The sequence below is a fragment of the Sceloporus undulatus genome, chromosome 2 (genome assembly GCF_019175285.1).
Source record: "Sceloporus undulatus isolate JIND9_A2432 ecotype Alabama chromosome 2, SceUnd_v1.1, whole genome shotgun sequence".
Classification (NCBI taxonomy): Eukaryota; Metazoa; Chordata; class Lepidosauria; order Squamata; family Phrynosomatidae; genus Sceloporus; species Sceloporus undulatus.
In genome coordinates this window covers 30,829,670-30,844,136 of record NC_056523.1, presented here as the reverse complement: position 1 = coordinate 30,844,136, position 14,467 = coordinate 30,829,670, and the positions used below count along the sequence as shown (strand labels likewise).

Here is a 14,467-nt window from a genome sequence, read left to right as displayed (position 1 = left end):
AGAGTTGTAGAAACATTTCTGGTAATATTACAAAGGCCAGAAATTATTGATACATTGGGCCTAATCCTGGAAAAATTAGGCATGTTTAAATCACTGCAGTCAGTGGCATCACTAAATTTTCACTTTAATCACATGAAATTATGTATATATAAACACATTTATTCTGTGCATATGATATTGTAAGTTAAAGATAATTTAAATTTTGCCAGTCGTTTATGTCACAACGATTACCATTAGATTCAGTGATACAGTGCGCCCACGTTATACGTGGACACACTATACGTGGCTTTCAGCATACACTGAAAGCCGCGAGGGAGCCGCGAGGGAGTGCACAGGGCACAAGGGGCAGCGTGTCCCATTTAGCTGAATGAGGCACGCACCCGAGGCATGCATGCACGCCGCCACGCCGCCGCCACATGCACTAGCCCCATTACTTCAATGGGGCTTGAGCATCCACTTTTTTTACGCGGGGGGGGGGGCGGAATGGAACCCCCCACGTAAAAAAAGTTGCACTGTATATGGGAATTATGATTTATGAGTAAATTAGTACAAAAACATTATTAAGGATTCTGTATGGGTATATTATGGGAAAGATCAATGGGGGGAGGTGACACCATAAGTTACTGCAGTGTGTGACACCAGCGATAGCGAGACCAGTGACTCCAACCCAATGTGTTAACCCAGAAGCAAGTTGCATTTAGATCAATTGGGTTTCTTTTTGAGGAACCATGAGCAGAATTGGACTGCAGTTCTCCTGCTGAAATAAATGTGATTCATCTACAGTATTGAAGTTTAGCTGTTTTCAGGCACTCAGTAAATGTAGCAAGTGAAGGATGGGAAATACAAATAGACCCTAGCCAAAGTGTATGGGACATCTAATCCTGCAGTGGCCTCAGGAAACTGAAGGTGGATTATTAGTTGATTATGCTCAATAGTTGTAACTTTTTAAATATAATGTGACACTGTTGGGTTCAAAAAGAAGAGCTCTACAATTTGAAAATGTGCTCAAGCAGAAGTTCATCCCCTATAATTCCACATTGCATGGGTGTATTCTCAAGAGTTCAACACATTAGTTTAAAAAATAATTTGGTACAAGGCCCAAAAGATAACTTGCTGCCATTATAATTGCAATGAATAAACAATACACTGAAAGTAATGACTAAATAGTGATGGGAAAAAACATGCTGTAATGGTGTGATCCTCCAGATTTTAATGGACTGCAACTCACAGTATGCCTTGCCATTGGCTGTGGTAGAGATGCTGGAGTTGCAGTCCAACAACATATAAAAAAAATTCTTCCTAACCTGTCCAATCTGGGGGACAGGCAATTGCTCACCCCAGGGACCCAAACCATATTTTTACCTATTTGTTACAATTGTTTGTTTCCTGGGAAGTCAGCAAGGACTGCTACCAATGGCTCAGTGATCTGCCCTGGTCCAGGGACCACCACTCTGAACAGCACTTATCTGGAGGGCAATACATTTCCCACCCCTGCTGCAGAAATAATTAAAATTGGGGGGGAAATATGGCAGAGTATTATTTTAGATGATTTCTGCTGTGAGAATGCTTATTGCAAGAGAGTAGAAATAGGAGAAAATAACATTGATAGAAGATTGTCTGGTTAAATTATTAGATTTATTAGAAATTGATAAACTTCCAAGATCCTTACAAAACAAACATACAGAAAATAAGAACATACAGAAACATACAGAAAAAGAAAACATACAGAAAAACACACAGAAAAGGAAGATAAGAAGGAATGAAGGTAATGGTGTAGGAAGACAAAGTAAGAAAGCAACAGAATTGTAGAGGATAAAAGAGAGAAAGAGGAAATGGATAAAAGAAAGAAGAAAGAAGGAAAGAAAGAAAGAAAGAAAGAAGATGGTAGAATATAAGAGAGAGATGTTTGCAAATTGCAGATTGTAAATTTGGCATGTTATGTTAAAATAGATTAGGTTATGTATTAGGAATTTTAGATGTTTGTGTGTTGGTATGATTGTTATGATTTTTTAATATGTTTAATAATTTTTTAAATAATGAAAAACAAACAAACAAACATAAATATTTAGAAACAGGAAAAAGTGCTTAAATATGGTGAGAGAGTTATGTTTTGGACTTAAAAACTTGATGAAGTGATGTGAAATGTAAGCAGACATGGTATTACGCTGGAAAGAATTAAACAACGTCTGAAAGTGAACTTAAATATATACATAGGTAAATTCACAGATATATATATATATATATATATGCGCAAAATAGATACTTCATGGTATATATTTTCAGACTAATTTATCAACAAGGATGATAGAATGGGGGGGGGGGGAATTGATCTGCGGAAACTAACCAAGGTTGTTGGCGTGGTAATGAGTGACTTTTGAATGAATATGATTAAGTGTATGTAAACATATGGTAAATGGACAAAATCCGGAGAGAATGTATAATGGAGGAAGACTGTGCATTTTGGTTGTTCCAATAAAGGTATCATTGTTTGGATGTTATTGGAGCAACAATATGGTTTACCTTTCCGTAGCCTAGATTAAGAGTAAAGGAAGGAACCTCCATTCTGCAAGAAGGCTCACCTGCTTGTCCAAAAAGGATCTCTCACTGATGTGGGAATAAAGCACTATTTCATCTTTGCTGTTCTCCTTGCCCCAACCTGAGTAAAACGTACAACAATGTAATCTGTGTAAATGTAAGAGTTCCCATCCCCACAACACCATTCTCTTTGCCTTGTAGGCAACCCCCAGATCAACAACAAAAAAGTTTCCACACTCCATAAACTATGAAGAAAAGGGCTGGATCCTTCCAGATTAACTCTTAATCTGGCTAAACGGGTGCAAACTTGGCCGACTGCTGCCTGACCAACCCCCCAAAGGCGCTGAAAAGTGCTTCTCATTGAGAAGAACAACAAATTACACTGAAGTTGGAACAGGCCATTTTGAGTTTAGGAAAAAGCGAGGGCAAAGGTGAAGGGCACAAAAAGATGACACCACCACAACCCACACAAACAGAGAGGCCACTTTTTGGTAGGTGGATTTGACTATATCTTGCACTACTTTGTAGGGGAAATAGAAGAAAGGGGGAGCTGGAGTATAAAATGGTAACAATTGCAAAAGATTGCAGAGGTAAGCAAAGAAATCAAAAATGATATATTGACATGAATAAAGATATTATAGATTGGACAATACAACATATGCAGTAACCAACTAGTACAACAGGAAACAATCACAGGTATATAAATAACATGTTTAGAAGGCTTATGAGAAAACAGAGGGAAACAACCACATACATATGACAAAGGTCAGTGGCTTTATTAACTAGCATTTATTTGTTTAATTTCATTTGTGTGACACTTTTCTCCATGAAGGGACCCAAGTCACACTCCCAAGAGCCAAACAATTATATGTAAGTAACCCATATATTAGAAGTATGTGGCTAGCCTGAAAGTGACAGGAAACCAACACATAGATATCAATAGCATGTATGAACATAATAACATGTATGTTGCCTTAGGGTCGCCATAAGTCAGAAACGATTTGAAGGCACACAAGGACAATAAAACATATCTAATGCAATAATTTGGAGCTTGAGTGAAGCCACTCCTTCTATTACATGTGTGATGTATAGGCAATCCAACGTTTGGACTCAAGCTCCAAACAATTGCATGTTAAGTAATATAAATCACTACAGCCTGGTGTGGTGGTTTGAACATTGGACTAGGACTCTGGGAGATGAGGGTTCGAATCCCAGGCTCGGCCGTGGACATCTACAGGGTGACCCTGAGTGAAGTTACACTCTCTCAGCCTCAAAGGAAACCTGCCACGATATAGGGTCGCCATAAATTGGAAAGGCCTTGAAGGCACCCAACAACAACAACCACAACATCATCTATAATAGCAGTCTGGTGCACTTTTCTCATTGTTCCCACCAACCATACTTTCGCACTTGGGTCTGTACTAGTTAGTGGCTGGCCCCTTTCCAGACAGGAGTCTTTGTAGCCCCACATTGAAATGCAAAGACCTAGGAGTTTATCACACAGGGGACAATTAATTACTGTTTAAACTCCTAATTTCCTCCTGTGTGATAAACTCCCTAGTCCTGTTGGTCTGTAGCATGAGCAAATTCAGTTCAATGTACCCACAATGAATGGAATCTCCAGCTCTATGGTAAGTTGGTAATAGATGTCTTGGAAGCAACAGGCAAGCTTTGAATGGAGGAGGTCTAAGCATCTTTATGGTTGGGTTAGACTTCAAAGACCTGGTAGCCATGTTAGTCTGTGACATTAGTCTGTAGAGAGATCTTGGGAGCACTTTTGAGACTGACTGAAAGAAAGAAGTTGGTAGCAGGAACTTCCCTAGACTTGAGCCTTGAATCATAGAATCAGAGATGGAAGAGACTACAAGGGCAATCCAGTTGAATCCCTGGCCATGGCTTTATGTATTCATATGCAAAGTGATGTTTCCCATTATTTATTGATCTTTTTAAAAAGTTGATGAAATTAAATAAGAACACACTCTTTCCTCAGAGTGTAGTGGAGTCTCCTTCTTTGGAGGCCTTTAAGCAGAGGCTGGATGGCCATCTGTCAGGGATGCTTTGAGTGTGATTTCCTGCATGGCAGAATGGGGTTGGACTGGATGACCTTTGGGGATATTCTCCAACTCTAAGAAAAATCTTCAGTGGGGCAAGGAAAGGGGATCATGTCTCTTCCTCAAACCCAGCCAGGAGCGCTCTAGGGGCTCCTTCCTTCCATCCTTGATTTCTTTCTTTCTTTCTTTCTTTCTTTCTTTCTTTCTTTCTCCCCTCCTTCCGAAGGCGGGCTCTGGGTGGCCTTTGCTCCTCTCCTCCTCCTCCTCTGCCCCTCCTCCGGGATCCTAAAAGCCAGAGAGCTGGGGAGTCCGGAGGGCAAGAGAGAAAGAAAGAGAGAGGGAGAGAGAGAGGGAGAGAAAGGAAGAGGGAGGCTGACCCACTCCCCTCCCCTCTCTCCCCCCAAAGAAGGGGGCTCCCGGTGGCAAGGATGCTGGCCTCAGCCCCGGTGCTCCTCTCCCTCCCGATCCCTTCTCCCGAGCGGACAGCTGGGGCCGAACCCGCTACAAGCGCCGGGGAGGAGAGGGATCCTCACGGGGCCTCGAAGTGAAGCCCAGAGGAGGAGGAGGAGGAGGGGGAGGAAGAGTGGGAGGAGGAAGGAAGGAGGAGGAGGGAAGGCACCGCTGGCTGAAGTTGGGGCTCTGACCCCCTCCCCACCCTCCGGGCCAAAAAAAGGAAAGGCCAAAGGAAAGCCCAAGGGAAGGCAGGCAGGAAGGCAGGCAGGCTCCCTCTTGCTTGACTCTTCGTCCTCCTTCTTCTCCCTTGGAAGCACCATGCAGCTGGCCTTAGGGGCGAGGATGACGATGGCCCTGGGCAGCCTCTTCGGCCTCCTGGGCCACTCCGGGCAGGACAGCAGCCGGGCCAGGCCAGGTAAGCCCCAGCCCAGCCCAGACAGACAGCCTCTCTCCTCTACGCCGCCTTGCCCCCAGCAGGGACCCCAGGCGGATCACAGCCGGGGTTTTTATTTTTATTTTAAATCTCAGTCAAATTCAAAAGAATTAAAACCTAACAGGAGTGTATTGTATAAAGGCTTCCTCCTTCCCTTCCTTCCTTCCTTCCCTCCCTCTTTTGAAGGAGGCAGCTTGGCAAGGGATAGAAAAGCTTCGCCCTCCAGGGCTAGGAGAGGCAAGGGCAAGGGGGGCCCAAGGAGTGGATGGAGGAGGAGGTGGATTGATTGTTTTTATTGCTGTTATTTTTGTTGTTGTTATTATTATCTCTTCGAAGTTTGGCATGGCTTTGCCCCTTGTCTTTTCTTTTTCTCCCAGCAACTGGCAAGAGAGAGAAAAGGTTTGCCCTCCAGGGCCAGGGAAAAGCCTGGGTGCAGCCAGAGGCCAAGAAGGAGAGATGCTGATTATTAATATTGTTATTATTATTATCAAAGTTTGGTATTGCTTTGCCCAGATTCTCCCTTCCTTTTTTCTTCCCTTCTTCCCTCCTTTGAAGGAGACAAGTGGGAAGGAATGGAAAAAGTTTGCCTTCCAGGGCCAGGTGAGAGCCTAGGCACAGTCAGAGCCCAGGAGGGATTGATGATGATGATGATGATGATGATGTTGATGATGATGATGATGGTTTTCTAAGTTTGGCATTGCTTTGCCCAACTTGTCCCAGACTTGGGCCATGGGTTGGGATGCCTCTGCAGGACCTGGCCTGCTTCTCCTTGAGCCAGCAAATTATCCCTCGATTTAAAAACAAAAAACAATTAACAGCACATGTAGGGAAGGAGGCATAGTTTAAAAGTATTAGCAATCTTGTTGTTGTTTGCCATCAGGTTTTTTCCACCTTGTGGTGACACTAACAGAGTTTTTTCTTGGCAAGTTTCTTCAGAGGGGCTTTGCCATTGCCATCCTCTGAGGCTGAGAGAGTGTGACTTGCCCAAAGTCACCCCATGGGTTTCCATGGCTGAGCCAGGATTGGAATCCTGGCCTCCCAGAGTCCTATTCCAACACTCAAACCACTGATACAGTACCATGCTGGCTCCCATAATATAGCAATATAGCCACATGCAAACCCCTGGGAGAAAAAGAAATCTTTCAGTAGAGTTATTAGAAGGGTTGAGATGCTATTTAATGTGGTCCAGGGCTTGTCTGAGGACATTAAAACTTTCTAGGAGAGAAGTTTTATTCCCCTAGTGACTTCATTCCCTGAGTATGCAAAGGGATCTTGCGGCACCTTAGAGATTGCTTTGCATACTGATTTTCCAGACTAACCGGGTTCTGTCTTTGACTTCTATTACCTGAGTAATATGTTACTGTAAAGATTGCCAAACTGTATTTGCAATCCCTTCCCGAGTTTGACTTCTGTGCTGCAGTTACTGCTGGGTGCACAGTGTGTACCGATGTTACATAAGAGCTCCAAAGTTATTCTCCATTCCTTGCAAGCTGTTTCTGCGCTGCTTGCTCTACGGTCAGCTTTCCCATTTGGATGGCTGCATCCAAAGCAGCCCACTTATAAGCATGTTTCAAGGGAAGGGAGACAGATGAGCAGCACCCTGGAGAAAGATCACCCAGTCTATGCTGCTGTGTTACTATTAAAAAGAGTTGGGATCTTTCTCAAGCTCTTCACTAAGGTGACAAGATTGTTGGAGGGATGGCCAGGGTTGGTTCCTTTGCTTGGCAGTTGTCTCCCAGAATGAACTAATCTCAAATTATAGTCTGCCCACTTGCACCCACGTGTATCTATTCATGGGGATGTGTGTTAACTCTCAACAGCTCAGCTGCTGGAGACCCTGAAGGAGTACGAGATAGTGACACCGACACGGGTGAATGAGTTTGGAGAGCCCTTCCCTACCACAGTCCACTTTCCAAGGAAGAAGCGGAGCCTTCCTTTGGACATTGAGCCCTGGGGCCTGGATTCTACCTCCTCCTCCACCTCTTCCTCCTCCTCCTCCTCCTCTTTTTCTCCTACCACCCAAGCACACTACAAACTCACAGCCTTTGGGCAGCACTTCTTTTTCAACCTTACAGCCCACTCGGGATTTATTGCCCCTCTTTTCACTGTCAGTTTCCTTGGCGAGCAGGAGGCTAACCAAACAAACTTCTACACTAAGGAGCAAAGCGATGTCAAGCACTGTTTTTATAAAGGACATGTCAATACGGATCCCCAACACATGGCAGTCATCAGCCTCTGTTCCGGGATGGTAAGTGCTTGTCTTTACTCTTCACTGGATTCAGGTTTTTGCTTCTATAGAGAAATATCTATCTATCTATCTATCTATCTATCTATCTATCTATCTATCTATCTATCTTTCTTTCTTTCTTTCTTTCTTTTCTTTCTTTTTTTTTAAATCCTCAACTTTTGAAGTTGAACCTCCTTGGGATGTCTGGAATCACATGACTCAAACATCCTTGTCATAGTTTGCTATGGCTTTCTTTATCCTGGGGGTGGGGGAGATGGGGGAGCATATTGAAGGTTTATTCTTCTTCTTGTGTGCCTTCAAGGCCTTTCTGGTTTATGGTGATCCTAAGGCAACTCTATCATGAGGTTTTCTTGCCAAGTTTCTTCAGATGGGGTTTGCCATTGTCATCCTCTGAGGCTGAGAGAGTGTGACTTGCCCAATGGGTTTACGTGGCCAAGCCAGGATCTGTACCCTGCTCTCCAAAGTTCTAGGTTAACACGCAAGCACTCATGCTGGCTGGTAAGGTTTGAAAACCAGACAATTCTCCCTCTTAAAGTTAATTTGTTGTACACATTGTTATCTTTCTACAGTTCATGTATGATTGTAAGAATTAATATATATTTATACATATAAAGATACACGCATATATGTATAAAGTTATTTTGTACTGGTGGCCATCAGAGCTGCCTATCTTGTTCAGCCCTCTCTGATCTTGTTAGAAAGTTTTCAAAGTGAACATAAACATCTCCTGTCTCCTTCACAACCAAAGTTAAGGGATCATAATTGAAGTCCATGGCAAAAGCAATAGATCAAGAAGCAAAGGCTCGGCTTTGAAGGAGGGCTCGCTTTGATGGATGGGGAAGGAGAAGGAAGGGGGGGAAGACCAGGGAGTAATTAACACATTTGGGCATTTTCCTCCAAAGATCATTAGAGGCAGGTACTTTTTTCTTCAGACAGCCCCAGTGACCCAGGGGTGCTGTGATATGAGGCTGGCTTTTCAGTGGGAAGGGAAGCAAGGAGGTGGGGTTACCCCAGGCAGCTTTTTGGAGGAGAGGGGGAGGTGGGTAGATTGGGGAGGAGGATTTTCAGACAGAACCCCAAACAAGGGTGATGCTTTGAAGCATGAGAGCCATTTAAGGTGGAGGGAATCAAACAAAACCATCCTGTTGCTTTGCTTCCCCTTCGTTCCCTCTGGGGATGGAAAGTTGGCTTTGGAGAAGGGACTCTCTTCTTGCCCTTGCTGACACTCAACTCTGCAGCTATCCTAAGTGGACTTTCACGCCCATGTCGACCCTTCAGGGTTTTTTTTTTAATGTGTGGCACTCTCAGGCTACTCAATCCTTATTTGCAAAGAACCAACCCCTCCCCACTCCTAGTGATAGGCTAGATGGAGATTTGTTGCTATTGTTGTGTGCCTTCTAATCATTTCCGATTTAGGGCAACCCTAAAACAAACCAATCATGTGGTTTTCTTGGCAGGATTTGTTCAGGGGAATTAGTCATTGCCTTCTTCTGAGGCTTTGAGACTGTGACTTGTTCAAGGTCACCCCAAGTGGGTTTCCATAGCTGAGTGGAGATTCGAACCCTGGTATCTAGCAGTCCCCAAACTCTGCCCTTCCATGTGTTTAGGCCAAAATTCTTGACTGTTGGCCAAGCTGGCTGGGGCTTCTAGAAGCTGAAATCCAGCTTGAGGAACAAAGTTTGGGAACTGCTGTCCTAGTCCAACACCCAAACACACTATGCTGGCTCTAAGATGGTGAAGAGAAAATGTTATTTCAATCCCACCCTTTGTTTGGGGAAACCCTTCAAAGTACCAGAGTACTGAAAGCTACTGAACTTCTGTTGGATTGTCACTTTACAGCTTGAAGAACTTTGGGGAGAGCTCAAACCTTTCTAAACTGACTGAGTGACACAGGAGACAAGGATGTGCAGTTTTGCATTTTGTCTTGCATGTGCCAGATCGCTTCTGCAATTGGAACTAAAAGAGGAAATGAAGAATCCCTTTCCCCCTAATGATCCCTTCTATTCCAGAGGCAGAGATACAGACAGCTAAATTTAGCCAGTACTTACCAGCCAGGCAGAACCGAGCTGTTGTTGGGGTTCCCAGTGGTTGTGCCCTAATGGTACCACAGCAAAAGGAAAAGGAGTGCAGTGACAGAAAACCTATTTTTCCCACCACCCTCAAAACCATCTTATCTTCCTCCAAGGTGCTGTTGCGCAGCAGCTATAGTAACCCTCTGTGCTTGTTGTTGTTGTGATGTTCAGATGTTTGGTGGGTGGAGGCAGAGGAGGAGGAGGGAGGATTGATACCCACCCAAGGTTCAGTAGAGGAAAGCAGAGGGGTGGGGTGGTAGGGTAATATGTTATTCCATCACAAGAAAGAGGGGAAGAAGTATTCACACCCACTTCTGAATGGAGGAAGCCTTGCCCCAACTTAGGCATTTTGCCTTCTTACTGAGATCGACCTTAAGGGAGTTCAAGAACTCTCCAGTCCTTTAGCTGCTGGAGGCTTAAGGCAGAAAGTAGAAGAAACGTCCCCCCCCCCCCAAAAAAAGGTCTTACTCTAGGAAAGGATAGAGATGGGAAAGGGCAAGAAGAAAGAGGACCGGGTTTGTATGTGAAAGTTTCCATAAGAGGGTGTGTGCTCAGGAGGAGCAAGTGCCTTTAGAAATAGCAGTTTTGCAATCTCTTTGGAGCTAGTCTTTGTAGTTCCCGAGCCTTTATTTGTGAGATGCAGAGTTGTTTTCTGGAGAGGAGCATGCATCTTATGAAGAGAGAATTTCTGCTTCAGCAAGGCCATATTGACATATTGATCTTTCTGTCTGTTCATAGTTATTGTGGTAATCATTACTGCCCCCCCACCTCTGGGTATATCTGGTTCTAAATAATTTCAGATATTATTTATGGATGAAACTGGCTATGGAAAAAATAAAAGCAGAGCACCTGTGAATTCCCCCTTTATTGCTTGTTATGTTGATTGCATTCTTTTGGTCCAGTAACTGAAGAGCTTGCACAGCTCTTGAAGAGATGTTCTGTTTTTATTTGGTTTGGAAAAATCCATAATGAATTCAGACAGTCATGGCAGACAAATATCCACGTGATAACTTGCTTCCTCATACTATCCAAGAAGCTTTAAAGTCATTTTATGCAGTATGCAGAGGCAAAATCAGAAGTTTTTAAAAAAGATATAGCATAATATACAAACTCATATAGCTCTCTTGATGTTGTTGGACTGCACTTCCTATCTGCCCTAGTCAGCATACCCCATGGTCAGGGATGCTGGGAGTTGCAACCTGACAACATCTGGGGAGTTGCATGATTCCCACTTCTGCACTACAGTATAAGGGATGAAGTTTTCTTAGATAGAGTAAGTGGCCAAAGAAAAAGGTGCAGAGCAAACTTTTTATGTATCAAAACTACAAAATTCAACAAATAGCCCTGTAGTGCAGGCACATCCTTTTGTGTGGATTTTGCGTTCTCGTCCATAAATTAGGACTTGATCTCTGAGTCTTCTGTAACATCTCTCTTCTGTCTGTAGAATACTGTAGCTTCACTAAAGATTTAACAATGTTCCTCTCATTCCTTCTCAGCTAGGCACATTCAGGTCTCATGATGGAGAGTATTTCATAGAGCCGCTCATATCACCTGACCAGCAAAAGTACGAAGAGGAGCACAAAAAACCACATGTAGTCTACAGACGCAGTGTACCTCCAACATTCCCGCCAGAAGACAAGCAAACTTGTGACACTTCAGGTACTTCAGATTTGGATTTTTCCAGGCCTTTGGTCTGGATGTGTGAGAAGCAAAATAACTATTTAAAATATGTTTGAGAGGCCATAGGGTTTGGAAACCCACATCTGAGGTGAAGTAACAATTAAGTGTGCTGTTTCTTATTTTACTTATTCTAGCAAGTGCTTCCCAGAATTTAAAAGCTGATACCACTGTGCAACTGAGATGGTTTTGGGCTTTGACATTAGACATTATTGATTACCCTAAAGCAGAGCTCAGACACTTTCATCTCCACCTTTCATCACTTGTGTTGGAATATTCCTTTAGTTCCACTCTGCTTGTGTGGAGGAATTTGCCCTTTTTTGCCCTTGAGTACAGGAATACAATATTGTGTGATCCTCATCTCAACCTCCATCCTAGAACTATGTGGTTCTTTGTCATCAATATTTTTTTGGAGCAAAATACAGTGCCCTAGAAGCAGACTTCTGCTTGGGAAACAGCACATGTCCTGGGCCCTCATCATCACCACCACCCAATTGCCACTTCCAACACTCTCTAAAATCTAGAATGGTGGTATTCAAACTTTGGTCCTTCAGATTTTTGGACTTCAGCTCCCAGAATTCCTGTTTGCTAGCCAAACTGGCTAGGGCTTTTGGGAGTCTAAGGGACTGTATAGATGGGTGGCATCCACTGCATGCTGTGACACTGATCCGGCCTCTGGAGAGCTCAAGAAGGAGCTGCAAAAAGTGGTTCCTTTTTGCGCTCTCTAAAGGTTAGCCATGGTGGCGGGGCTTTGTGACACTCTTTTGGTGCTGCATTATGTAGATGTAGTGCCAGGGTTGTGCCATGATGCAATCTAGAAAGGAACGTGGCATCATGATGCTATGGGGGTGGTCACAGCATCCAGCGTACAGATGCTGAGCTGTGGCCCTCACACAGGCTGGCACAAAGTGCTAGTCTGTACACAACCAAAGTCCAAAACACCTAGAGGACTGAGGACTGAAGTTTGGGAAAAACTGACTTAGAAGGTCCCACAACTGCTGTGTGGCAAGCTGTAGGGAGAAGATTAAGGACATGCCTACACCAGCTGAAAAGATCTGGGTAAAACCTGGAGTATTTTGCACTGGAGCTGCCTTGGATCCATTGCATAAACACAGTCTGCACTGGCATGACAGCAAAGTGAATCTGCCTTGCTGTCCAGATGGACAGCCAGGCTGGCCATGCATCAGCACTGGTGCCCTCCTCCTTGGGGCAACCACCACCGTCACTGTGTTGCTTGTCACAAAAGCAGCTCCCTGGCAGAAAAGACTGGAAAGCAATGGCACGGTACAGACCACACAAAAGTGCCATGCTGGTGCCGATTTTAAGGTTAGGGACCACATGGTCCCTAACCCTAACATGGCATGGTGCCATAACAATGGTGGCGGCCCATATATATGGGCGCCGCCATGGCGCTTACATAACAAGTGCATCAGTGGTGCACTCATTACATCACACATTCAGCACAAAAAGAAACCTTTTTTTTTAGTTCTTTGTCCTGCAGAGAGAAGCCACACAGTTTGGTGGCTGCAGGTTCCCTCTGGAGAAAATTAGGCTGCCGGCAGGCTGCCCTTTTCGGTTGGTCTGTCCTGCGTGCCAATGTCCCTTGTGGTGGACACCCAGCCATATGATCAATGAGGAGCAGATAAAGGAACCCCTTTTTAATTGATTACGTGGCTGGTTACCTTATATTGATGCCAGGCAAGTGGTGTGTCAACAGCAGGGCTCTGCTGGAAGGGTGCTTGCCTGGGAAAGTCATGGCAAGGGAGGATTCAGAGCACTAGGAAAGAAGACTTTTTCCTTTCCTCACCAGCGGCAGGGCTCAGTTTAGGAGCTGGTGGCAGGCAACATTGGCCCTTTAAGGATGGCAGTGCTTGCCACTCACCCAAATCCAGACCAATCGCTACTGTCCATACTCTGAAAATTCCAGATTTCCTTGAGAAAATCCAGGGCAGTTTGCATAGTCTGGATTAATCTGCAAGGTTTTTAAAAGGGAATTAAGAATCAGAAGGGATGAATTCACTGCAATTCAGGCCGTATGTAATATAAACAGATTGTAGCAGATACAGGGTGAGTCTGGGCCCTCTGGGGGTTTTGTTCAATGTAGACAAGCCCTAAGTCACCTCACTCCCAAATCTGGTGATATGAGCAGTTCCATCAGTGAGCAAAGTAGATCATTCTCCCCGCTTCCTACCCCCAAACCCTTTCCCAACTGGGTTAATAGCCTTCCAAAAATTCTAGGGCAGATGTTTTTTCTCAGTGAGAGAACTTTATTGTGCATTTTAGAGCAATGTGAGATAGGGTGAGGCAACATGGGCTAACCCTGTTCACACAGCCGCCTCCTACCTTTCCCATTGGCCAAGCTTTTGATGAAGATGGAAAGTGGCCTTTCATGTGTACCAGTGAAAATGCACAGATCCTCTCCCTGAAAGGTTGCTCTTGGCCAATCTGGATGCTTCTCATGTGGAGCTGCTTTATATTTAAACTGGTTGAGTCTCATTTCTTACCAGAAATATATTTGGATTTTGGATTTGTTTTTAAAATATTTGCATATACAATCCTTCTGTCCCAAACATGGGCTTGTCATCTGCAGATGGCCCCACCCCATTGTCCCTAATGGTGATGCATGCATGCGGCTGCATTGCTACAGCCATGTGCACAGCATGCCAGCATTAAAACCCATGGGACTTGAATTCTCCTGTGGCTTTTGGCATAGGGGAGAGGATAAATCTCTCCCCCCCCCATCCTGGATATGAAGGGGTGACTGTGCATAATGAGATGCTTGAAGAGAGCACCAATTTATTTTTTGTGTACAACTTATACACATAGCCTGAAGTTAATTTTATACACAATATTTTAATTTGTACATGCAACAAAGTATGTGTGCACTGAACCATCAGAAAGCAAACCATCACTATCTCAGCCACCCATGTGGACAGTTTTGGATTTTGGAGTCAGGGACGTAGCCGGGGGGGGGATTCTTGGGGTCCGGACCCCCCCT

At 44.3% G+C, this 14,467-nt stretch overlaps 1 protein-coding gene and 1 long non-coding RNA gene across 7 annotated transcripts in view; one reads left to right on the top strand and one right to left on the bottom strand.

Moving 5' to 3' along the window:
- The window catches only part of LOC121921649, a 63,460-nt gene extending 53,537 nt beyond the window's left edge, over positions 1–9,923 (bottom strand). Inside the window, exon 1 of the long non-coding RNA XR_006102000.1 lies at positions 9,769–9,923. This is a non-coding gene — a long non-coding RNA (uncharacterized LOC121921649). The remainder of the gene's footprint in view (positions 1–9,768) is intronic.
- Positions 4,880–14,467, top strand: part of ADAMTS9 (ADAM metallopeptidase with thrombospondin type 1 motif 9) — a 179,550-nt gene continuing 169,962 nt past the window's right edge. For 5 of the 6 annotated variants that reach the window (XR_006101997.1, XM_042449998.1, XM_042449999.1 and 2 more), the window contains exons 1-3: positions 4,880–5,454; positions 7,293–7,720; positions 11,289–11,451. Coding sequence is in view for 4 of the 6 variants with exons in the window: in XM_042449998.1 (XP_042305932.1) it covers positions 5,358–5,454; positions 7,293–7,720; positions 11,289–11,451 (688 nt within the window). In the remaining 2 variants the exon portion in view is untranslated. Of the gene's footprint in view, positions 5,455–7,292; positions 7,721–11,288; positions 11,452–14,467 lie in introns of those variants that run through there. The other variant, XM_042450001.1, reaches the window with a different exon arrangement.